Source organism: Crotalus tigris, unplaced genomic scaffold (genome assembly GCF_016545835.1).
Source record: "Crotalus tigris isolate CLP2741 ecotype Arizona unplaced genomic scaffold, ASM1654583v1 scf7180000017666.379230911805:20528666, whole genome shotgun sequence".
NCBI lineage: Eukaryota > Metazoa > Chordata > Lepidosauria > Squamata > Viperidae > Crotalus > Crotalus tigris.
This window is the reverse complement of record NW_024096552.1, coordinates 4945902-4966525: the sequence shown is the minus strand read 5'-3', so window position 1 is coordinate 4966525 and position 20624 is coordinate 4945902. Positions and strand designations below refer to the sequence as shown.

The window sequence follows — 20624 nt, the reverse complement described above, 5'->3', positions numbered from 1 at the left end:
AGAAGGAAACCTTAGCTGGTGCACAGAAATTGTAGGGTCTGAAAAACCACACCCCCACACGCTCCCAGGCTGCATAGCAAGAGGGCCAAAGCTTATGCTGCTGACTAGAAACCTGGTAGAAGGTAGTCCTTGACTTACATTCATAATTGAGCCTGGAATTACCCCAGCCCGCCGCTTGCGCGAATTGAGCTGTGCGCTTGCGCATGCATGCTGGCCCACTGCTCGTGAGGCCCAGTTCCAAATAGGCCACAGCCCAGATGTGAGCTGCGGCCCTGGCAGTGCTGGGATTCAGCCGGTTCACACCACTTCGGCAGAACTGGTAGCTAATTTTTGGTTGCCCAGGCCCAGAATGAACTTCCGGAAGCAGCATCCACACAAAGAACCGGTTGTTCACATATTTGAATCCCACCACTGGGCCCAGGGGTTCAGGACCCTTGCCGTAAATCAGGGGACCTCAACCTATTGGCTACTTGGCTGTGTGAGTGGCTGGCTGGTGCACGTGTGTGCGGGCGTTCACAGGCCCACTCGCACGAGCGTTGCCGTCAGTGTCACAGGCGTTCGTGGCCCTACTCATGCAAGCAACAGGTGTTCGTGCATGTGTACCCACACATGCTTGCATTCACCCCCCCCTCCAAACTCAGCCCTTCTTTCCCCCTTCCCCTTGCTCCAGGCCGCCAACTCTGACCTAGATAACACAAATACTGGGAATTTTCCAAACTCAGGTAGTCTTGTGACAGTGAATCTGATTCTCTTTCTCCCCATCCAAGCCCAAAAAATCTCCTGGCATAATAACTAGAATGCCAAATTAAATAGTAGACTTGGTTAAATACATTTGAAATAATTGCACAGTTAGGACTGCCAGACCAGAGTTAAAAAATAAATAAATAAATCCCAATTTCACCCTTCAACATCACTACATTTGTGTTTGGGGAAAAGCTGAAAGTAGCCATGTTTAGTGAAACTTACTCAGCAATGTCAGGAATTGACAGATGGTCATTTATGACAGATTGAAGTGCGCTCCGCTCAATTTTCTTGACCTGAAATCCCCGTGGATTCTGAGGGAGTGAAACAGAAACACAGTGAGTGAATTTCATAAAACAAATGGTCTTAAAAGTAGCAAATCTCCCCATGTATAATGCTCCAATTAGTATATATATATATATATATATTTTAAAAAAAATGTTTTATCAGGTTCTACTTCACTGCATTTTAATTGAGCCACTTGTTTATTACCTTCACAGTGATAACAACGAGATTATTGGTTGGATGTAACTTGTGATCCAGAGGGAAGACTCGGAAGTTCACTGGAATAAAAGAAGGAAAGTGGAGTGTGAGAGAATGAAGGAAGCGAGGTGCTAAGGCAAATCCAAAACCCAAAACTTGTTGTAGTGGGGAAAATAAGAGGTTGGGATCATTAAGCACTGTATGTATACCACTTTGAGTTGACCTGGAGATTTATTAATGACAACCAATTTGGTCTACTGGTTAAGACACCAGGCTAGAGCCAGGAGACTGTGAGTTCTAGTCCTGCCTTGGCCAAGAAAGCCAGCGGACTGACTTTGACCCAATCGCTCTGTCTCAGCCCAACCTACCTCACAGGGTTGGTGTTGTGAGGAAAATAGGAGGAGGAAGGAGTATTGTGTGTGTTTGCCACCTTGACTGGCGAAAAAAAATAAAGGCAGGCTATAAATGAATAAATAAATCATATCACGTTGAATAACACAGGTAGTCCTTGACTTATGACCACAATTGAGTCCAAAATTTTGACTACTAAGCGAGACAGTTGTTAAGTGAATTCCATTTTAGGACCTTTCTTGCCACTGCTGTTAATCACTGCAGTTGTTAAATTAGTAGAATAGAATAGAGCAGAGCAGAGTAGAATAGAGCTGGAAGGGACCTTGGAGGTCTTCTAGTCCAGCCCCCTGCTCAAGCAGGAGAACCTATCCTATACCATTTCAGACAAGTGACTAGCCTCTTCTTAAAAGAACCCGGTTGTTAATTAAATCTGTCTTCTCCCTTGATTTTCCTTGTAAGAAGGTTGCAGAAAGTGATCACATGACCCAAGGACACTGCAACCGTCATAAATATGAGTCAATTGCCAAGCGTCAGAATTTTGATCATGTGACCGCGGAGATGCTGCAATGGTGTGGAAAACAGTGGTAAATCACTGTTTTCAGTACTGTTGTAACTTTGGTCACTAAATGAGCAGTTGTAGATCGAGGACCATGTGTAATTGCACAACTTCGGTAACTGAAAAGTGAATATGTATTTCTACCAGTATTTACCTGTATAAGGTGCATCATTGTTAAATAAAGTTTTTTTAAAAATAGCAACAACAGGATAAACGAAAAGAACAGAGCGCAGTGGTATGTGAGGAAGGAATAGGAGCTGAGCTCACCTTTTTGCCTGGGGGTGTAAATGGGCTTGTCTGTCTGTAGCAAGAGGTAACCCTCTCGGGCGCTCCAACGCAGGTTGAGGGTTTGAATGTTCCTGGGGGTGTTGAGCTGAGAACTGTGGGCCACAAGTTGGATGTAGCGGTTTCGCCGCTGGGTGCTCAAACCACAAAAGTCAAAAAGACGCTGTGTCACCTGCACAAATGAAAAACAGTTAGGCCAGAGAACGAACAATACTTTCTGGAAGCAAGAGAACAGGTAACGTAGAATTATACATCGTCAGAGAAATCCTGATATCAAAATGAGGAGAGGGGCTTTCCCCACCCTATCTGTTCCTTTTGCGTGTGCATCGCATGATAAGCAAAGCTACAAAACCTTATAAAAGGATATTTCATATGTTCACGGTACCATCTTAAGGGGTAGGCAACCTTGGCTCTTTTATGACTGGTGGACTTCAACTCCCAGAATTCCTGAACCAGCCATGCTGAGGGGAAAGGGAGAGGTTTCCAAGCTGAGCCATGTTGGCTCAGGAATTCTGGGAGTTGAAGTCCACGAGTCATAAAAGAGCCAAGGTTGCCTACCCCTGTACTACACCAAAAGGAGTCTGAAGGCAATCTTTTCTTTTTCTTTTTCTCCTCTATCCTGCCCTTCTCTGTCTTCTCCTTTTCCTCCCTTATTTCCCTTTTTTTCCTTTCTACTTCTGTGTTTTATATTTCAATAAACTAATAACATAATTAAAAATCCAAAGAGTCAATTGCAGAGTTTCTTATATTGTAGCCCAGTCTTTCTCAACCTTGGTGAGTGTAAGCTGTATGGACTTCAACTCCCAGAATTCTCCAGCCACCTGGAGAATTTTTTGTTGCTTACGCAAGACAGTTGTTAAGTGAGCTTTGCCCCATTTTACGACCTTTTGTGCCACAGTTGTTAAGTGAATCACTGTACCTGTTAAGTTAGCAACATGGTTGTTAAGTGAATCTGGCTTCCCCATTGACTTTGCTTTGTAAGAAGGTCACAAAATGTGATCACATTAATGTAGAAAAGTTAACAATCACAAGAATAACGATGTGTCTGCATAATTACTGGAATAGTGCTGTGTTAGTAGTATGTGACTAACCTAATGTGCATTGCACTTAGATACAATGTATGTAGCAAACTCTTCATTGTATACCTGTGAGAAACTAACCTAAAGTATTACAGTGTGTATTTCAATGTGTATTCCTTTGTTCCTGAGAAAAAGGAAAAGTATAAAACTGAAGTCTGAACCCGTCCTCGGGGTTCAGAATTGCTTGTTGCTATAGCTTCTGAACCTGCACAATAAATCTCTCTGCTAAAAGCCCTCTGGAATTCATAAGAGTCCTTTCGTTTTCCACAAGAACATGATCCTGGGACACTGCAACCATCATAAATATGAGTCAGTTGCCAAGCTTCTGGATTTTGATCACGTGACTATGGGGACACTGCAATGGTTGTAAGTGTGAAAAACCACCACAAGTCACCTTTTTCAGTGCCATGTAACTTTGAACTGCTGTAAGTTGAGGACTACCTGCACATCATCAATGTTCACAGTGAGGGATCTCTGTTTCTGAATGATTTAGGCTTTAAAAATCCATTAGTACAGTGAACAAACTTTTAGACTCAGAGTGAGGACAGTCTAATTCAGTGGTTCTCTACCTGTGGGTCGGGACCCCATTTGGGGTCGAACGACCATTTCACGGGGGTCGCCAAACAACGCAGTCCACCATTTTTCCCCCTTTTCCTTAGCTGTGCTACTCCCTTTTATTCTACTGGCTTTTGAAAGCCAATAGAATAGACTTTCTTGAATAGAGTCTAATTCTATTGTCTTTCAAAAGCAAATAGGAATTGTCCAGGCTGTCTCTGCCCTGCTGAGCCTGCCAAAAGTCCCATTCTGCAAACGGTGCTGCACCAGTTGAGTAGTCCTCGACTTACGACCGGTTGGGGGTTGCAGCATTAAAAAGGTTGAGAACCACTGGTCTAATTCCTGCTTGGCAGCAACATTGGTTTTGTTCACCCTAAAGAACCTCGCAGGTGTTTTGCCAGAGTGCAGTGGGAAAATCCCTTTGTGGATTTTAGCATCCTGGGAAGAGAGATAAATCCCAGTATAATATTCCTCATCTACAAAATACAGACGAAGTTAGACAATAAAAGCATTCAGAAAGATGCATGATATCTCTGTAAATGGCTGTTAGCCTTCGTGTGAAAAGCAGAACTTTCCCCTTTATCACCGAACAGTGATCATTATGTCATTTTTTATTACCCCTTTACAGGAACTTCTGGCTATTTCAGGCGGAGTGTTTCTCTTTTCATGTTTCCCAGACTTTCCCCCCAGATGTCCAATATATTCTTTTTTCCCATCAACTTCCTCCTTCAAGTTCTGCATAGCAATTCAGGCTGGTACAGCAATTTTGACTTGTCAGCATCCAATCCGGAAAATAACAACAGATCTCTGTTCCATTTCTGTTCCTCGGTAATCTGTGTCTTGTCGGCCTCAGCACATTATTTCACAGACCATCTTAAGAGCGACAGCTGATCACTTGGCAAGCTGGTGTTTTCAGAAGTCCAGGAAGAACCTTACTGAACTCTGCTGCTAACATTTAATTCTGGCTTGAAGAAAATTGTGTCTTGCTATATTTTTCCCAAACCAGGAACCGAAGAGGACAGAAAAGGTGCATCTGAACTTGAGGATTTCATTATTTATATGTCAAACTAACCAGGTCTTGTCTTAGCCTGGTTTTATAACAGAGTAAAAGCGTTGGAAGGGACCTTGGGGGTCTTCTATTCCAACCCTTTGCTCAAGCAGGGAACCCTGTACCATTTCAGACAAATGGTTGCCCAATCTCTTCTTAAAAATCTCCAGTGATGAAGCATCCACTGTCAGGAAATTTCTCCTTAAATCCAGGTTGCTTCTCTCTGGTCAGTTTCCAATCATTGTTTCTTATCCTGCCTTCAGGTGCTTTGGAGAATAGGTTGACACCCTCTGCTTTATGGCAGCAGTTTTGTTCAATCTGTCACAAAAGTAGAATTGAGATATTGCACTAAGAATCTATGGCCCTTTTGTAGCCCTCAGAGCTCACTCTTGGCTATGCATCCGGAAATAAGAAACAAAATACACTCATTATGCTTCTGATTGGAAAAAAAATCAGTATATTCATATGTTCATATTAGTAAAGTTGGAAGGGACCTTGGAGGTCATCTAGTCCAACCCCCTGCTCGGGCAGGAAACCCTACACCATTTCGGACAAGTGGCTGTCCAGTCTCTTCTTAAAAACTTCCAGTGTTGGAGCATTTACTGCTTCTGGAGGCAAGCTGTTCTACTGATTAATTGTTCTCACTGTCAGGAAGTTTCTCCTTAGTTCTAGGTTGCTTTTCTCCTTGATTAGTTTCCACCCCTTGCTTCTTGTCCTCCCTTCAGGTGCTTTCAAAAATAGCTTAATTCCCTCTTCTTTATGGCAGCCCCTGAGATATTGGAATACTGCTATCATGTCCCCCCTTGTCCTTCTCTTCGTTAAACTAGACATACCCAATTCTAGCAACCGGTCCTTATATGTTTTAGCCTCCAGTCCCCTAATCATCTTTGTTGCTCTTCTCTGTCCTCTTTCTAGAGTCTCAACATCTTTTTTACATCATGGTGACAAAACTGGATGCAGTATTTCAAGTGTGGCCTTACCAAGGCATTATAAAGTGGTATTAATACTTCATGTGATCTTGATTCTATCCCTCTGTTAATGCAGCCTAGCACTGTGTTGGCTTTTTTGGCAGCTGCAGCACACGGCTGGCTCATATTTAGGTGATTGTCTACTAGGACTCCGAGGTCCCTCTCACAGTTACTACTATTGAGCATGGTGCCACTTATGCTGTACTTGTGCATTTGGTTTTTCTTGCCTAAATGTAGAACCTTGCTTTTTTCACCATTGAATTCCATTTTGTTAGATAGCGCCCAGTGTTCAAGTCTGTCCAGATCCTCCTGTATCTTAAACCTGTCTTCTGGAGTGTTGGCTATTCCTGCCAGCTTGGTGTCGTCTGCAAATTTGATGAGTTCCCCATCTATCCCTTCATCCAAATCGTTGATGAAGATGTTGAAGAGTACTGGGCCCAGAACAGAGCACTGGGGCACCCCACTACACACTTCCCTCCATATAGATGCAGTTCCATTGAGGACCACTCGCTGAGTACGGCCGGTCAGCCAGCTATGGATCCATCTGGTGGTGGTTCTGTCTACCCCACATTTTTCTATCTTGTCAAGTAGTAGGTTGTGACCTACTTTATCAAATGCCTTACTGAAGTCCAAGTAAATTATGTCCACAGCATTCCTCTGATCCACTAATTTTGTCACTTGGTCAAAGAATGCAATAAGATTTGTCAAGCATGATCTAGTTTTGACAAACCCGTGTTGGCTTTTAGTAATGACTTTGTTTGCCTCTAGGTGTTCGTTGATTCGTTGTTTGATTATCTTTTCCAGGATCTTCCCAGGTATTGAGGTCAGGCTGATAGGTCTGTAATTTCCTGGATCCATTTTTTTTCCTTTTGGATCCATTTTTTTTCCTTAACAGTTTCCCTCAAAGTACCAAACAAACAGAGAAGAAAACAGATCAAACATTGCCACGCACTCAGATTGCGATCATGTGACATTGGGTGTTGTTGAAAATACCCATAAGCATGAAGACTGGTCGTTAAGTCACTTTTTTCAATGCCATCGTAATTTCAAACAGTTCCTAAATGAACAGTCAATAAGCAAGGACTACCTGTAGTTTTTAAGGGAAAGTGTTGTTTTTCATCCAAATCTTGTGTTGTAAAGCACAAGATCTGGTATCATAGAACAGGGGTCTCCAACCCCGGGTCCGTGGACGAGTACTGGGCCGCGGCATGCCAGCAACTGGGCCACACAAACAAAGCCCCATCCGTGGGATGCAGGCAGCACATAAAACCACACCCACTCCAGTCTGTGGAAAAACGTCTCTCCAGGTAACCGGTCCCTGGTGCCTCAAAAGTTGAAGACTTCTGTCATAGAACATGCTGAATCAGCTTTCCCTAGGGCAGGGGTAGGCAACCGTGGCTCTTTTATGACTCGTGGACTTCAACTCCCAGAATTCGTGAGCCAGCTTGGCTCAGCTTGGAAACCTCTCCCTTTCTCCTCAGCATGGCTGGCTCAGGAATTCTGGGAGTTGAAGTCCACGAGTCATAAAAGAGCCAAGGTTGCCTACCCCTGCCCTAGCCTGAGTATCCTCCAGATGTGTAGACTTTAACTCAGTGATGGCGAACATTTTAGAGACTGAGTGTCCAAAAACTGGACCCACCCCCACTCCACCCCTGCCCTGCCCCTTCCCCGCCCACCCCACCTGCCCGCAGGGCCACTCACTGCCTCCAGGGCCCACTGCAGATCGCCCAGCAGCGCCATGGCGGCCACACCTTCTGCCCACACCCCGCAGCATCAACTAATGCACGATGGGGCGTGAGGGCAGAGTCTTGTCTACTCTGTCTGGCTGCCATGTCCTTGGCTGCCCTGCTCTGCGTGGGCCACGCTCGGGGGCAACTCTCCTCCAGGAGGGCTGCTGGTAAGGAGGGGGTCACGGGGGAGGCAAGCTGGGGCAACGGCACGTGTGCCCACAGAGAGGACTCCGACTGCTGCCTCTGGCACTCGTGCCATAGAAAAGATGTAGGAGTTTAAAGCTCCCACATCTGGGGAAGGACACCCCAGGCTGCGGGGGGGGGACACCAAGCCACCATCAAACAAATCCAATGATGGTTTAGCATTTCTTTTCTTTCCTAGGGGTGGACATGCAAAGTTTCCTCTCTTACCTTCAAGGTCACATCTTGCACAAATTTTTTGGATGGATCAGGAGGGTTGAACGGAAGACTGAATGGTTTTTCTTCAGAACATTTTTTTCCAGTCAACTCATTTTGGAAAAAGACGTGCCCTTTGAGGTCTGAGGAAGCACCGTCAACTTGAAGCACAATCCGCACATCTGTTCCCACTGTCACCACACTGGGGGCAACCAACACCAACCTGAAGTATCGGGAAAAGCAAGAATATTTCATAGTGAGGGCCATCGTTCCCGTCAATGCTTAGTTTTTACAAGCTCAACAAAAAAGGGAAAAAAATGGAAATTGGAAGACCAGAGAACTCAAAACTAAGTAAGCCATATGGCTTAACACTAAGTGTGGAGCCTAACCATGACCCACAGCACATGGCTGGCATTCACACTAAGCAGGCCTCTGGCGGCTAATTCTGTGAGCATCCAAGATGCCTCCTGGGAGCAGCTGAGAACCCAAAGTCCCCTTAGGGCAGATGTGGCATTGTGGCAAATTTTGTGGGACAAACTTTCCAGTGGCATTGAGGGCCACCCTTAACATTCCTGGAGAATAGCTGAGTGCAGTGATGCAACATAACAACAACAACAACAACAACAACAACAATAATAATAATAATAATAATAATAATGTTGGAAGGGACCTTGGAGGTCATCTAGTCCAACCCCCTGGGAAATCCTATACCATTTCAGACAAATGGCTGTCCAGTCTCTTCTTAAAAACTTCCAGTGTTGGAGCATTCACCGCTTCTAGAGGCAGGTTGTTCCACTGGTTAATTGTTCTAACTGTCAGGAAGTTTCTCCTTAGTTCTAGGTTGCTTCTCTCTTTGGTTAGTTTCAACTCGTTGCTTCTTGTCCTGCTTTCAAGTGCCTTAGAGAATAGCTTGACTCCCTCTTCTTTGTGGCAGCCCCTGAGATATTGGAACACTGCTATCATGTCCCCCCTCGATCTTCTCTTCATTAGACTAGACATACCCAATTCCAGCAACTTCTCTGTACTCTTTCTAGAATCTCAACATCTTTTTTACATCTTGGTAACCAAAACTGGATGCAGTATTCCAAGTGTGGCCTTACCAAGGCATTATAAAGTGGTATTAACACTTCATGTGATGTTGATTCTGTCCCTCTGTTAATGCAGCCTAGCACTGTGTTGGCTTTTTTTGGCAGCTGTAGCACGCTGCTGGCTGATATTTAAGTGATTGTCCACTAGGACTCTGAGATCCTTCTCACAGTTGCTACTATTGAGGAAGGTACCACCTATACCAGGGGTGTCAAACTCGCAACATCATGTGATGTGGCGCAAAGTATTGCGACTTTTTTTCCATTGCCAGCAATGGGGTGGGGTGGTTTCGGCATGATGCATCCAGCCCGCAGGCTGGCAGTTTGACAACCCTGACCTATGCCATACCTGTGCATTTGGTTTTTCTTGCCTAAATGTAGAATCTTGCTTTTTTCACCATTGAATTTCATTTTGTTAGATAGTGGTTCTATATTTGTTAGATCCATGGCTGGGACCAGGATCGACTGAGCTTTTTCCTGGCTTTGGGATAGTATTTGCATGTTTTTGTCCCTTTACCTTTGAAAGGACATCAAATTCTTACACAATGGCTTTTGTGTACTCAGAAGGGAAGAAAACAACTCAGTCGTTTCCCATAATTAAAATGAACCATATTTGATTGACCATTTACCAATTTAATTTCCACATTCACATTTTAACATTCACCGCTTCAACCTGGTGAGCTCTTGACAATTGCATTTGGTTTTATCACACTGAACAATTACACTAATCATCTTATCCTTATGTCAAGAAGACTTATTAAGGCATTGGTTGCAAGGCAACGCAGATCTTTAACAAAGCTCAGTTCTTACTTCGCTCCATTGAAAAACTTGCCCATTAGTTCTTACCCTTTATGTTTTCTTTGCTAACAAGAAAGCAATCTGTGAAAAGATAGGTCCTTTTAGCTCCATGGCTGCTCAGTTTACCAACAGCCTTTGATAAAGATCTAAGGCTTTTTGAAAACCCGGGCATGCACTGTTGACAGAGTTACCTCCATTCATTCTCAAAAAAGCTCAGGAGGTGGGTAAGGAAACAACAACTTTTAACTTTGCAGAGTACATGCTGGTACTCTTATTTATTGATATTTCTTCTTTTTTAGCTGCCATAATCAAGAGATTCTTGACGTGTTGAAGTATCAACAATAAAATGTCTGCAGTAATTTTACACAGCTATAAACAATAATTAAACACAGATAAGATCATAAAACACCCAATCAAAAAGTAATAAAAATATATAGTGATATCCTTTAGCAAGTTTTCTCCCCCCCCCCATGGCTTAGGAATTTTAAGTAAGTTTGGGGGACTTTGGGGGGGGGGTATGGCCACTTGTTCTGTAGAGCTGACAATCACAGCAAAGATCAAGAAATAGGTGAGAAGATCTGTTCCTTGGAACCTCTTTGAAAAAGGAGAGGATGGGAGACTGCCCACGTGCGCTCTTGATGCCTGCATCTCTCAAAGAGACCACAGTGGGTTTCTGTGGGTTTGAACAACAGGAGACAATGAGATTAGCCATCTCACTTGCTGTGGAGACTTTCAGAAATTGCCTACTAATTGTGGTTGTTATTAGTTGCAAAGTCGTGTCCAACCCATCGCGTCCCCATGGACAACGTTCCTCCAGGTCTTCCTGTCCTCTACCATCTTCTGGAGTCCATTTAAGCTCACACCTACTGCTTCAGTGACTCCCTCCAGCCACCTCATTCTCTGTTGTCCCCTTCTTCTATTGCCCTCAATCTTTCCCAGCATTAGGCTCTTCTCCAATGAGTCCTTCCTTCTCATTAGGTGGCCAAATTACTTGAGTTTCCACTTCAGGATCTGGCCTTCTAAAAAGCAGGCAGGGTTGATCTTTTCTAAGACTGACTGGTTTGAGCACCCTGCAGTCCAGGGGACTCGTAGGAGTCTTCTCCAGCCCCATAGTTCAAAGGCCTCAATTCTTTGGCGCTCAGCCTTTCTTATGGTCCAACTTTCACAGCCATACATTGCAACTGGGAAAACCATGGTCTTGACTATACGTACTTTTGTTGCCTATTAATTACTGTATTCTAAAGCTATCAGAAACCTTCAGAAAGACAGGTTTGAAAAGTCTTCATTGGGCAAGTTTACTTCAAGCCATGAAAAACTCTGTATAATGGGCTAAGAAGAAAATGAAGAGAAATCAAATCCTGTGACAACATTTAAATGAACTAAAGATTAAAACTGGGAGAAGCAAAAGGAAGGAATATAAAATTGGTTTATTTGATCAAGGTTAGAACAAGATACTGTATGTTGTTATTTCTGGAATTTCTGCTAACATCAGGATTGAGAAGACGGATGGAATATGGAATTAAGAAATAATTGTTTGTAACCTTACTCGGGGTGATTAAATTTTTTATTCTTGCAATGAAATTTGGAAGTGACTTCTTTATATACTTCTTTTCCTTTCCTTTATTATTTCCTTATTTTTCTTTTTGTTCTCTGTTCTCTTTTTCTCCTTTCTCTCCACTTTTTAAAAAATTTAGTTTATATTAGATTTTACTATTATAAAGCAAATTCTTAATACAATTGTACTATTTTTTTTAAGAAAAGGAGTTTTTATCAAGTTTTTAAAAAAATTTCTCTGGGGCTTAGAATTTTTTTTTTCTCTGATTACCATTTCTAGCTACAATTTAGGGCTGACATTTCAAAAAACCTTCCCTAAATCTCTCTTTTTAAAAAAATGTTAGCCTTTTGCAATCCTCTTGGCCTGAACTGGATTTGAGGAACAAGATACATATTTTTGCTAGCAAGTCAGCAAGTTGACATTTGCCAAACCATTTGGGTAGATGCCTTCAGAACATAGTGTCCCCTAAAGTTATAAAACAGGTTTAGTAGTAATAGAAATTTAAAATAGAAATGGAATATTTAAATGTATCATGTTAATCGAGGGAAATAGAGAGGGGATAGCGAAATGTATTGAGTTAACTTGTTTATATATGTTATGTTGGACCACCCAACCACCATGGTGGGTCTTGAGTACTTTTTCTTAAGAATCTAAAAAAAACCAGTAAAATGTGTTAAAAAAAAGAACATAGTGTCCCCAAAAAGTCCTAGAATTATCATTGTCTGACCATCCATTATACCTCTCCATTATTTCTTCTGTTATTATTCCATTGCCGTAATTATAAAAGACTCTTCACCCAATTGCAGCTCAATTACATCATTGGATGCATTTAAAAAAGATCTAAAGAAGGGGTGTCAAACTGGTGGCCCGCGGGCCGGATACGTCACATCCATGTCACGCTCATCCCAGCTTCTCAAAAGCAAAAAATGTCACAATATGTCATAATACGTCACGTGATGCGATCAAGTTTGACACCCGTGATCTAAAGCATGCTGGCTGGGAAATTCGGGGAGCTGAAGTCCCTACAGCCTAAAATTGCCAAGCTTGAAAAACTACTGACCTATAAACTTACATTAAATTTAAATTTATATAAAATGTTTATAGATGGCATTTGCCACCACCAAGATTAGCAAAAATGTTTAAAAACATGTCAGAGAATGTTGGAAATGTAAACACAAACCAGGTATTTATTATCATATGTGGTGGACATGTCTTGAAGCAAGGAGATATTGGACAATAATCCACACTTGGTTAGAAAAAAATGTTAGAGGAACACATAGACTATAAACTTGATTTTTTTTACTAGGTATAATGCCAGAAAAACTTGATAAGCAAAGTACATGTTTGATTCTACATGTGATAAGAGCGGCAAGAATTATATTTGCACAATACTGGAAGAACGAAGAAATACCACCAGAAGAAGCAATAATAAAAAAAATATTAGACTGTACGGAAATGGACAGACTTACTTTAAAGTTGAAAGAAAAAGAAGAAACAGAATATTTTCAAACTTGGGACCTATTTTATCAATGGTTAGAGAAAAGATTTAGGAATTAGGAATTTAATTTGTATTAGTGAATAAGATACTCAGACAACATGTTTTTGTTGAATAATTATTATTACACTCTGTTAAAAAAATAAAACTTTAAAAAAATAAATTTAAATTTAAAAGTGCATGGAGGAACAGTGGTTAGTAAAGTGAAATCAAATTCTGGCCCTTAAATCCCCCGTACTGCCTCGGATGTAGCTCTGGTAGAGGGGGCGTTTCCCACCCATGTGTCTCGTCTACTCTGATGTTTTGTTATAAAGTACTGCAGATGAATCAGTTATTAAATATGTGTACAGTTTTATAGCTATAGGGCAGTGATTTTTACATGATAAGAAAGATATGTGAGAAGTTTTATAGCTATAGGGCAGTGATTTTTACATGATAAGAAAGATATGTGAGAAGTTTTATATCCAAATATATTTTATTCTTTATTCTGTTTCCATCTTCCTACAATCCACAATGGTCTCAGAATGTGTCTCCACTAGATAATTGACAGTCAAGCTGAAACTAAGTTAAACAACTACAATTAGTAAATTTCCTCAAACTCCAAAATAAGTTCCCGAGACCTAACCCGCATATCAAAGGATAAGGTCTGCAAACAAAAAGTTAATTAAATTAGGTTTCCCAGAGGAACGGCATGTTCACAAGAATAATCATATCTACACACCTACACACACACACACACACACACACACACACACACACACACACACCTCAAGTGTCCCCTTAGAATCAGCACGTAGACACTTCATCCTGGACAAGCTCCCCCTATAAAATTCTGCTCCTGTACCCCATTTCTCTGCAGCTGCCCCTAATGTCTAACTGTTTTTCTTTTAGGAATAAATATTTCTTTTCTCACTGTTGTCTGGATCTCATTTTTTATTTATTCTTGCACGGCCCCCACTTGAGTTGGAACCCCAAATTATTCTTCTGACAGATATTATGGTGCATACTGAACTTATTGCTTTTGCACGATTATTTGTTAATTTTGAATGTAGTTGGACTGTGTTCTAATATAGATAAACATTTTTTGTTGTTTATTTAGTTAATCTTTGCTTGGCCCAACAGGAGAAGTCAAGAATTGTAATCTAACACAGCTGTAGAATACAGTTTAGAGCAGACATGTCAAACACAAGGCCCGGGGGCCGGATGCGGCTCGCAAAGTGGTTTCATGTGGCCCGTGAAGCCATCCTGGAAACAGTGAGGGAATGGCCCTTGCTGCCTTGGCCCTGGCCCAGGCCGGCCGGGAGCCAATGTACAATTTTGTGGTGGCCATCTTGGCACTTGCCTCGGTGGACCATGCCTTGGCACTTGCCCCAGTCCCACCCCCTTCTGCCAGAGACCCTCAGATCTGTCCCACTCCTGCCCAGGCCTCCACAGGCCCCCTTGACACAAATGATGTAGAACTGGCCACACCCATCCAGTAGGCCATACCCACTCCATCCATGCCCACCCAGTAGGCTGCACCCACTCTGGTCACACACACACACCCCCCCAAGGGCAACCATAGTGCTGATGCAGCCCTCAGTGAAATTGAGTTTGACACCCCTGGTTTAGAAAGAACTGAGTTAGACATTCAATCTGATCTAGCAGGGCACAAAGTATACATACATATATGCAAATTCAGGCAGGTTCCCCTCCCCTCCTGGGATATGGTTGCAATCTATCAAATGTTTTTTATGGACTGAATTTATGGCCTTTCCATTCTAAACAGACAAGAAGCTTTAGAAGACCAGATAGTGTGATTTCCACGATTTCGCAATGTTGATGTTGGCTGAAATGTAATTCCAATGTTTTTTTTCCTCTCCTAACTTCCAAGTCCTTTATACCAGTACCCATTCTGGACTTTTCAAAATTGCTTAAACTCCAATTTACACATTGGATTAGGTGAGGGTTAAACCATATATCCACAAAACCTCCAGGTCATAGCCCAATTTAAGGCCCTGGGTTATCACCTTTGACACTTTTTGAACACTAGGGCAGGGCTTTTAAACTTTTTCACCCATTGTATCACTTTCAGGATATGGCAACATCCAAGTACCACCAGTCGCCTAGCAAGGTATCAAAAACTTGATAACAAAAAAAAAGGAAAAAAGTGATGAAGGTAGTCCTCGACTTACAACAGTTTGCTTAGTGACTATTCCAAGTTACAATGGCACTGAAAAAAGGGCCCCCCAAGCCACAGACAAGCAAGACACCTGCCTGCCTGCCCGGCGGCGCTCTTCCTCCTGTCCGAGGTTGTTGTGAGCATTTCTGTTGAGGATTGGCAGTGGGGGTGGGGTGGGGGTGTGTGATTTTTATTCCCCCCGTCTGCTGGGTGGTTGCAGCAGGTTTTGGTCAATTCACATGACCCTGGGACACTGCGACCATCATAAATATGAATCAGTTGCCAAGTATATGAATGTAAATCACAAGACCCTGGAGATGCTGCAACATTTCAGCTGATCAGTGCTTCTTCTGGACTCAGCAGAAGCACCAGGATCAGCGCCGAGCTCCAGCTAGAGCTTGGCGCTGATCCTGGTGCTTCCGCTGAGCCCCGAGAACCCTGCAACTCCAGCCATCTCTCGCTCAGGCTTATGTGGTGCTGCCACCGGTTCAGCCCATTCCCCTCCCCCGCTACCACTTTTCTAGGAAGGTTGCATACCACCTGCCAGGTGCCAATGTACCACAGGTGGTACCCGTACCACTGGTTGAAAAGCCCTACACTCGGGCTCAGATCCTTGCTATGTTGGGCTCTGTTTACTCCGAGTAGAACCTGCCTAACTAACACGTGCCCACCAACAAGTGAGTAAAAGACTGGACAGCCACTTGCCTGGAATGGTATAGGGCAGGGGTAGGCAACCTTGGCTCTTTTATGACTCGTGGACTTCAGCTTCCAGAATTCTACCCCTGAATAGGGTCTCCTGCTTCAGCAGGGGGTTGGACTAGAGGACCTCCAAGGTCCCTTCCAACGCTGTTATTCTGTTCTGTTCAGTTGCAACCCCTGAAAAGGAGTAAAGGCTTCTGCTTTTCAAAAACACTGTACTGCCTTGGATGGATAGCATCCTAGGCAAGGGAAACAACTCTGGGTTTATTTATGTTTTAATTTTTTTTTTTATGTCAGCTAGGTCCTGGGTCTTCCTGCTTAACACTGTCCCCATTATTCTATCCTGGAACTGACAGGATGGAACTCAACCAGGGTCTCCCATGGAGCTTCCATGGCTAAAGAGGGAGAAGAATCTGCATTCTCACCACTCGTGGTCCAGCATCCTTCACATGACCGCACATGAGGTAGTCCTCAGGTTATGACGTCAATTGGGTCCAGAACTTCCATTGTTAAGCAAGATCATTGCTAGGTTAATTGCTTTTGATTTCATGACTTTTTGCCACGGTCATTAAGCATATAACAGAAGAACAGAGTTGGAAAGGACCTTGGAGGTCATCTAGTCCAACCCCCTGCTCAGGGAGGAAACCCGCTTATACCAGTGGTGGCGAACCTATGGCACGGGTGCCAGAGGCGGCACTCAGAGCCCTCTCTATGGGCACACGCGCTATTGCCCCAGTCATAGGCCTTCAGCTGGGTTTTATAAAACCTTTTTGCTTTAGGCCTCCGCTGCCATGTGCAAAATAAAAAAAAAGTTTCAATCAGTCAATTTCAACTTCTCGTGGGAAAAAAAAGGTCTTGCAAAGTTGGAATTGATTGACCAAATTTTTTAGTCCCACCCAGTCTGCAGTTACCACTGCAGCCATGCCCACCCAATGGGCCATGCCCACCCAATTGGCCCATGCCCACCCAATGGGCCACACCCACCTGGCACTCAACGATGCATAAGTGGGTTTTGGGTTGCAGTTTGGGCACTCAGTCTCTAAAAGGTTCGCCATCACTGGCCTATACCATTTCAGACAGATCGTTGTCCAGTCTCTTCTAAACAATTTCCAGTATTGGAGCACTCACAATTTCTGAAAGCACGTGTTTCCACTGATTAATAGTTCTAATTGTCAGGAAAATTATCCTTAGTTCTAGGTTTCCATCCGTTGCTTCCTTTCCTGCTTTGGAGAATAGCTTGACTCCCTCTTCTTTGTGGCAGCCCCTGAGATATTGGAACATTGCTATCGTGTCCCCCCTCGTCCTTCTCTTCATTAAATTAGACAGTCCCAATTCCAGCAACCGTTCCTTATATGTTTTAGCCTCCAGTCCCCTCATCATCTTTGTTGCTCTTCTCTGTACTCTTTCTAGAGTCTCAGCATCTTTTTTACATCATGGTGACCAAAACTGGATGCAGTATTCCAAGTGTGGCCTCACCAAGCATTGTAAAGTGTTACTGCAGTTGTTCAGTGAATGTTGGCTTCCCCACTGACACTGTCAGAAGCCAGCTGGGAAGGTTACTAATGGTGATCACGGGACACCAGAATGCTGCAATCTACCAATTTCCAAGTGCACAAATTTTGATATTGTGATTGGGGGGGTGCTGTGACAGTCTTAAGTGTGAGGACCGGTTGTGAGCAACGATGGGATTCAAATATGTGAACAACCGGTTCTCTGTGTGGATGCCGCTTCTGGAAGTCCGTTCTGGGCCTGGGCAACAAAAAGTTAGCTATTGGTTCTGCCGAACTGTTGCGAACCGGCTGAATCCCACACTGGTTGTGAGTCAGTTTTTTTCAGTGCCGTTGTAACTTTGAAGGGTCGCTAAATGAATGGTTGTTAAGTTGAGGACTCTCTGTTTCTGCCTGGTTGCATGCACGAGTGTCTTAATAAGCGACAGCTTCTCCTTACAGTATTTACCGCGGTCATTTATACAATCTTTTAAACCCTTGTTTCTCTTTTTAATTTTTCCAACTGAAGTTTGTCATAATATGAAATGCAAATAGAAACGAAGAGGGGAAGGAGAAGTGGTGGGGGGAAAGGAAAAGAAGGAGAAAAGGTTGCAAGGTAAAAAGAAAAAGGGAAACATACAAAGCGCAGTCACAATCTCAACTTTTTACTTTGCATGTTTAGTTAAGGGCCAGGTACTGTATTTCTACAATAGCGCATTAATCTAATCATCAAAACCTAAAGATCAAGGTTTCATTTTTGTTTGTTTGTTTCGAGTATAAAGTCCAGAAGTGGTTTCCAAGTACAAACAAAGCTCAATAAATTCTTTTCTTTAATCAGAGCAGTTAGTTTTGCCATCTCTGCTACATAAACCCATGTTTCTCCACCTTGGCTCCTTTAAGATGTGTGGACATGGCTGGCTGGGGGAATTCTGGGAGTTGAAGTCCACATATCTTGAATTTGCCAAGGTTGAGAAATGCTGGATTCAAACAGAGCTTTCTAGCTGCTTAGCCTCGGGAAAAGCTCAGTCATACCCAGAGAGAGTTTTCAGGAGTTCTCAACCTTGGCAACTTTAAGACTTGTGGACTTCAATTCCTAGAATTCCTCAGCCAGCTTTGCTGGCTGAGGAATTCTGGGAGTCGAAGTCCACAAGTCTTAAAGTTGCCAAGGTTGAGAACCCCTGGTAGACAGCTACATGTATTCAGGTGGTGATCATAGTTGGCAAAACAGGCTGGCTGATTCACAAGGTACATCACAGCAGCCGTTTTACGGTGTATTGTATTGCAATGTGTGAACCAGTCCTTGGCAATGTTTGTATAACAGACGAGGCATGGTTTGTTTAACCTTCATTTACTGAAAAGGTAATAACTGGCTGCGTTCATGTATTGCACCAGTTTATACTGGCGGCTTGTGCAATACAATGGTGGCCACGTTATTTCACTAGAATACAGGGAGTCCTCGACTTACGACCACAACTGAGCCAAAAAATTTCTGTTGCTAAGTGAGACACTTTGAGTGAATTTTGCCCCGTTTTATTACATGTCTTGCCACAGTTGTTAACTGAGTCACCGCAGTTGATAAAGTCAGTAACCTGGTTGTTAAGTGAAACTGGCTTCCCCGTTGACTTTGCTTGTCAGAAGGTCACAAAAGGGGGTCACATGACCCCCCCCCTGGACACTGCAACTGTCATAAATACAAGTCAGTTGCCAAACATCTGAATTTTGATCGTATGATCACAGGGATACTGGAAGGGACGTAAGTGTGAAAAACGGTCGTAAGTCACTTTTTTCAGTGCCATTGTAACTTCAAATGGTCACTAAACAAAAGGTTGTAAGTCAAGGACTACCTTTAGAACAGGAGAATAAAATACACAGGACTGCATGAAACCTCTTGGCTGCTCGCTAGAGCAACCAAATTTTGATGCCCTCGGGAATCAGAGATGTTTTAAGGAGCAAAAGAGGGTTGTTGTTTTTAAGCTACAATTTTACTTCTTAAATTCTGAAAATCTCCTTCATAAAAAGGTCCTGTGGTAAAACCACTGGGTGCAGTTTCCTTGCCAAACCAAAGTCGCACATTCTTTTTCTCCACAAATTTTTTAAAAAAGAAATTGTGTATTTCGTTTTCATTGTGTAAACATGCCCAGTAATATTCTAATGCTTTCTTTTTTTTTCATTTTCCAGTTTAGCTCCCTGTACTGTAACAACACATTACATACTTCCTACTATGCAAAATAAAAAATTGACACAAAACTTTAAAAAAATGTGCATCATAACAACACTAATAATGCAATAACATTCAGTTCAATTTCAAAATTATATGTTAAAGGGAGGACAAAGCAGGTGTAGTTTATATAGCTAGAGCTTGTTTTCTAACAAGTTTTTTTTTCAACCCACCCACCCCCCCAACAAAAATAAAAAACAATTAAGTCAAGTGAAAACAGAAAGCAGAGGCTGAATTTATTAATTTACAGCATGCAAATAGATTTAAATAAAATAAAAGTTGCACTCTCTTTTAGGGCTGCGCCCTTGAAGACTTTTACCTCAGAGGCAAGGAGAAATCAACAGGTAAAGTATCACTCAGCAAAGACTGTAAGGGATTTCGTGTGCTGGAGGGGTCTTTGCTGTGGTAAAACAGCAGCTGGCTGATGAGAACTATAATTAAGGAAGAGAAGCTGGCACATCTGTGTGATTACCCACCTTGGTGCTTGATGGCTAATCGCTATCAGAGCCCCCATCCATGATAGCCAAAGAAGGAACCGTTTCTGAGAGGACATCTCTGGACCACGTCTGTCCTGCCCGATGCTTTCTCCAGCTCTGGCCAAGACTGCGAGAGGATTTTGCAATTAATTCCAGGGACAAGGTGGGGAGGGGAGCCACTGTGTGAGTCAGATAACTTGGAAGATTTCCAGCTAAAAAGAAAGCAAAACTTAGCAAGAGGCAGCCCAGCTTAGCTATGCGGTGAATTTTATCCAGTTCTTTATGAGAAGCTGTCTCAAGCAACCTCAGGTTTGATGGAATTGAGTATTGTTCCCTCTGTCCCAGCTGGCTGCAGGTGATGAGAGCTGTAGTCCAACTCAAAGATGCCAGCTTATGCTGCATCCGAAGGCTAGCTGTGCACATTGCCCTTAACTATGGCTTGTTCAATTGTGGTTCAT

General features: G+C 42.9%; 1 protein-coding gene across 1 annotated transcript in view; it reads right to left on the bottom strand.

Moving 5' to 3' along the window:
- LOC120305160 (complement C4-like) overlaps nucleotides 1-20301 on the bottom strand; it is a 92391-nt gene extending 72090 nt beyond the window's left edge. The window contains exons 1-5 of the mRNA XM_039336584.1: nucleotides 20167-20301; nucleotides 8208-8415; nucleotides 2399-2588; nucleotides 1234-1304; nucleotides 967-1055 (exon numbers count right to left, since the gene is read on the bottom strand). Of these exons, the coding sequence (XP_039192518.1) occupies nucleotides 967-1055; nucleotides 1234-1304; nucleotides 2399-2588; nucleotides 8208-8415; nucleotides 20167-20243 (635 nt within the window). The 5' untranslated portion in view covers nucleotides 20244-20301. The remainder of the gene's footprint in view (nucleotides 1-966; nucleotides 1056-1233; nucleotides 1305-2398; nucleotides 2589-8207; nucleotides 8416-20166) is intronic.
- Nucleotides 20302-20624: the final 323 nt, after the last annotated feature.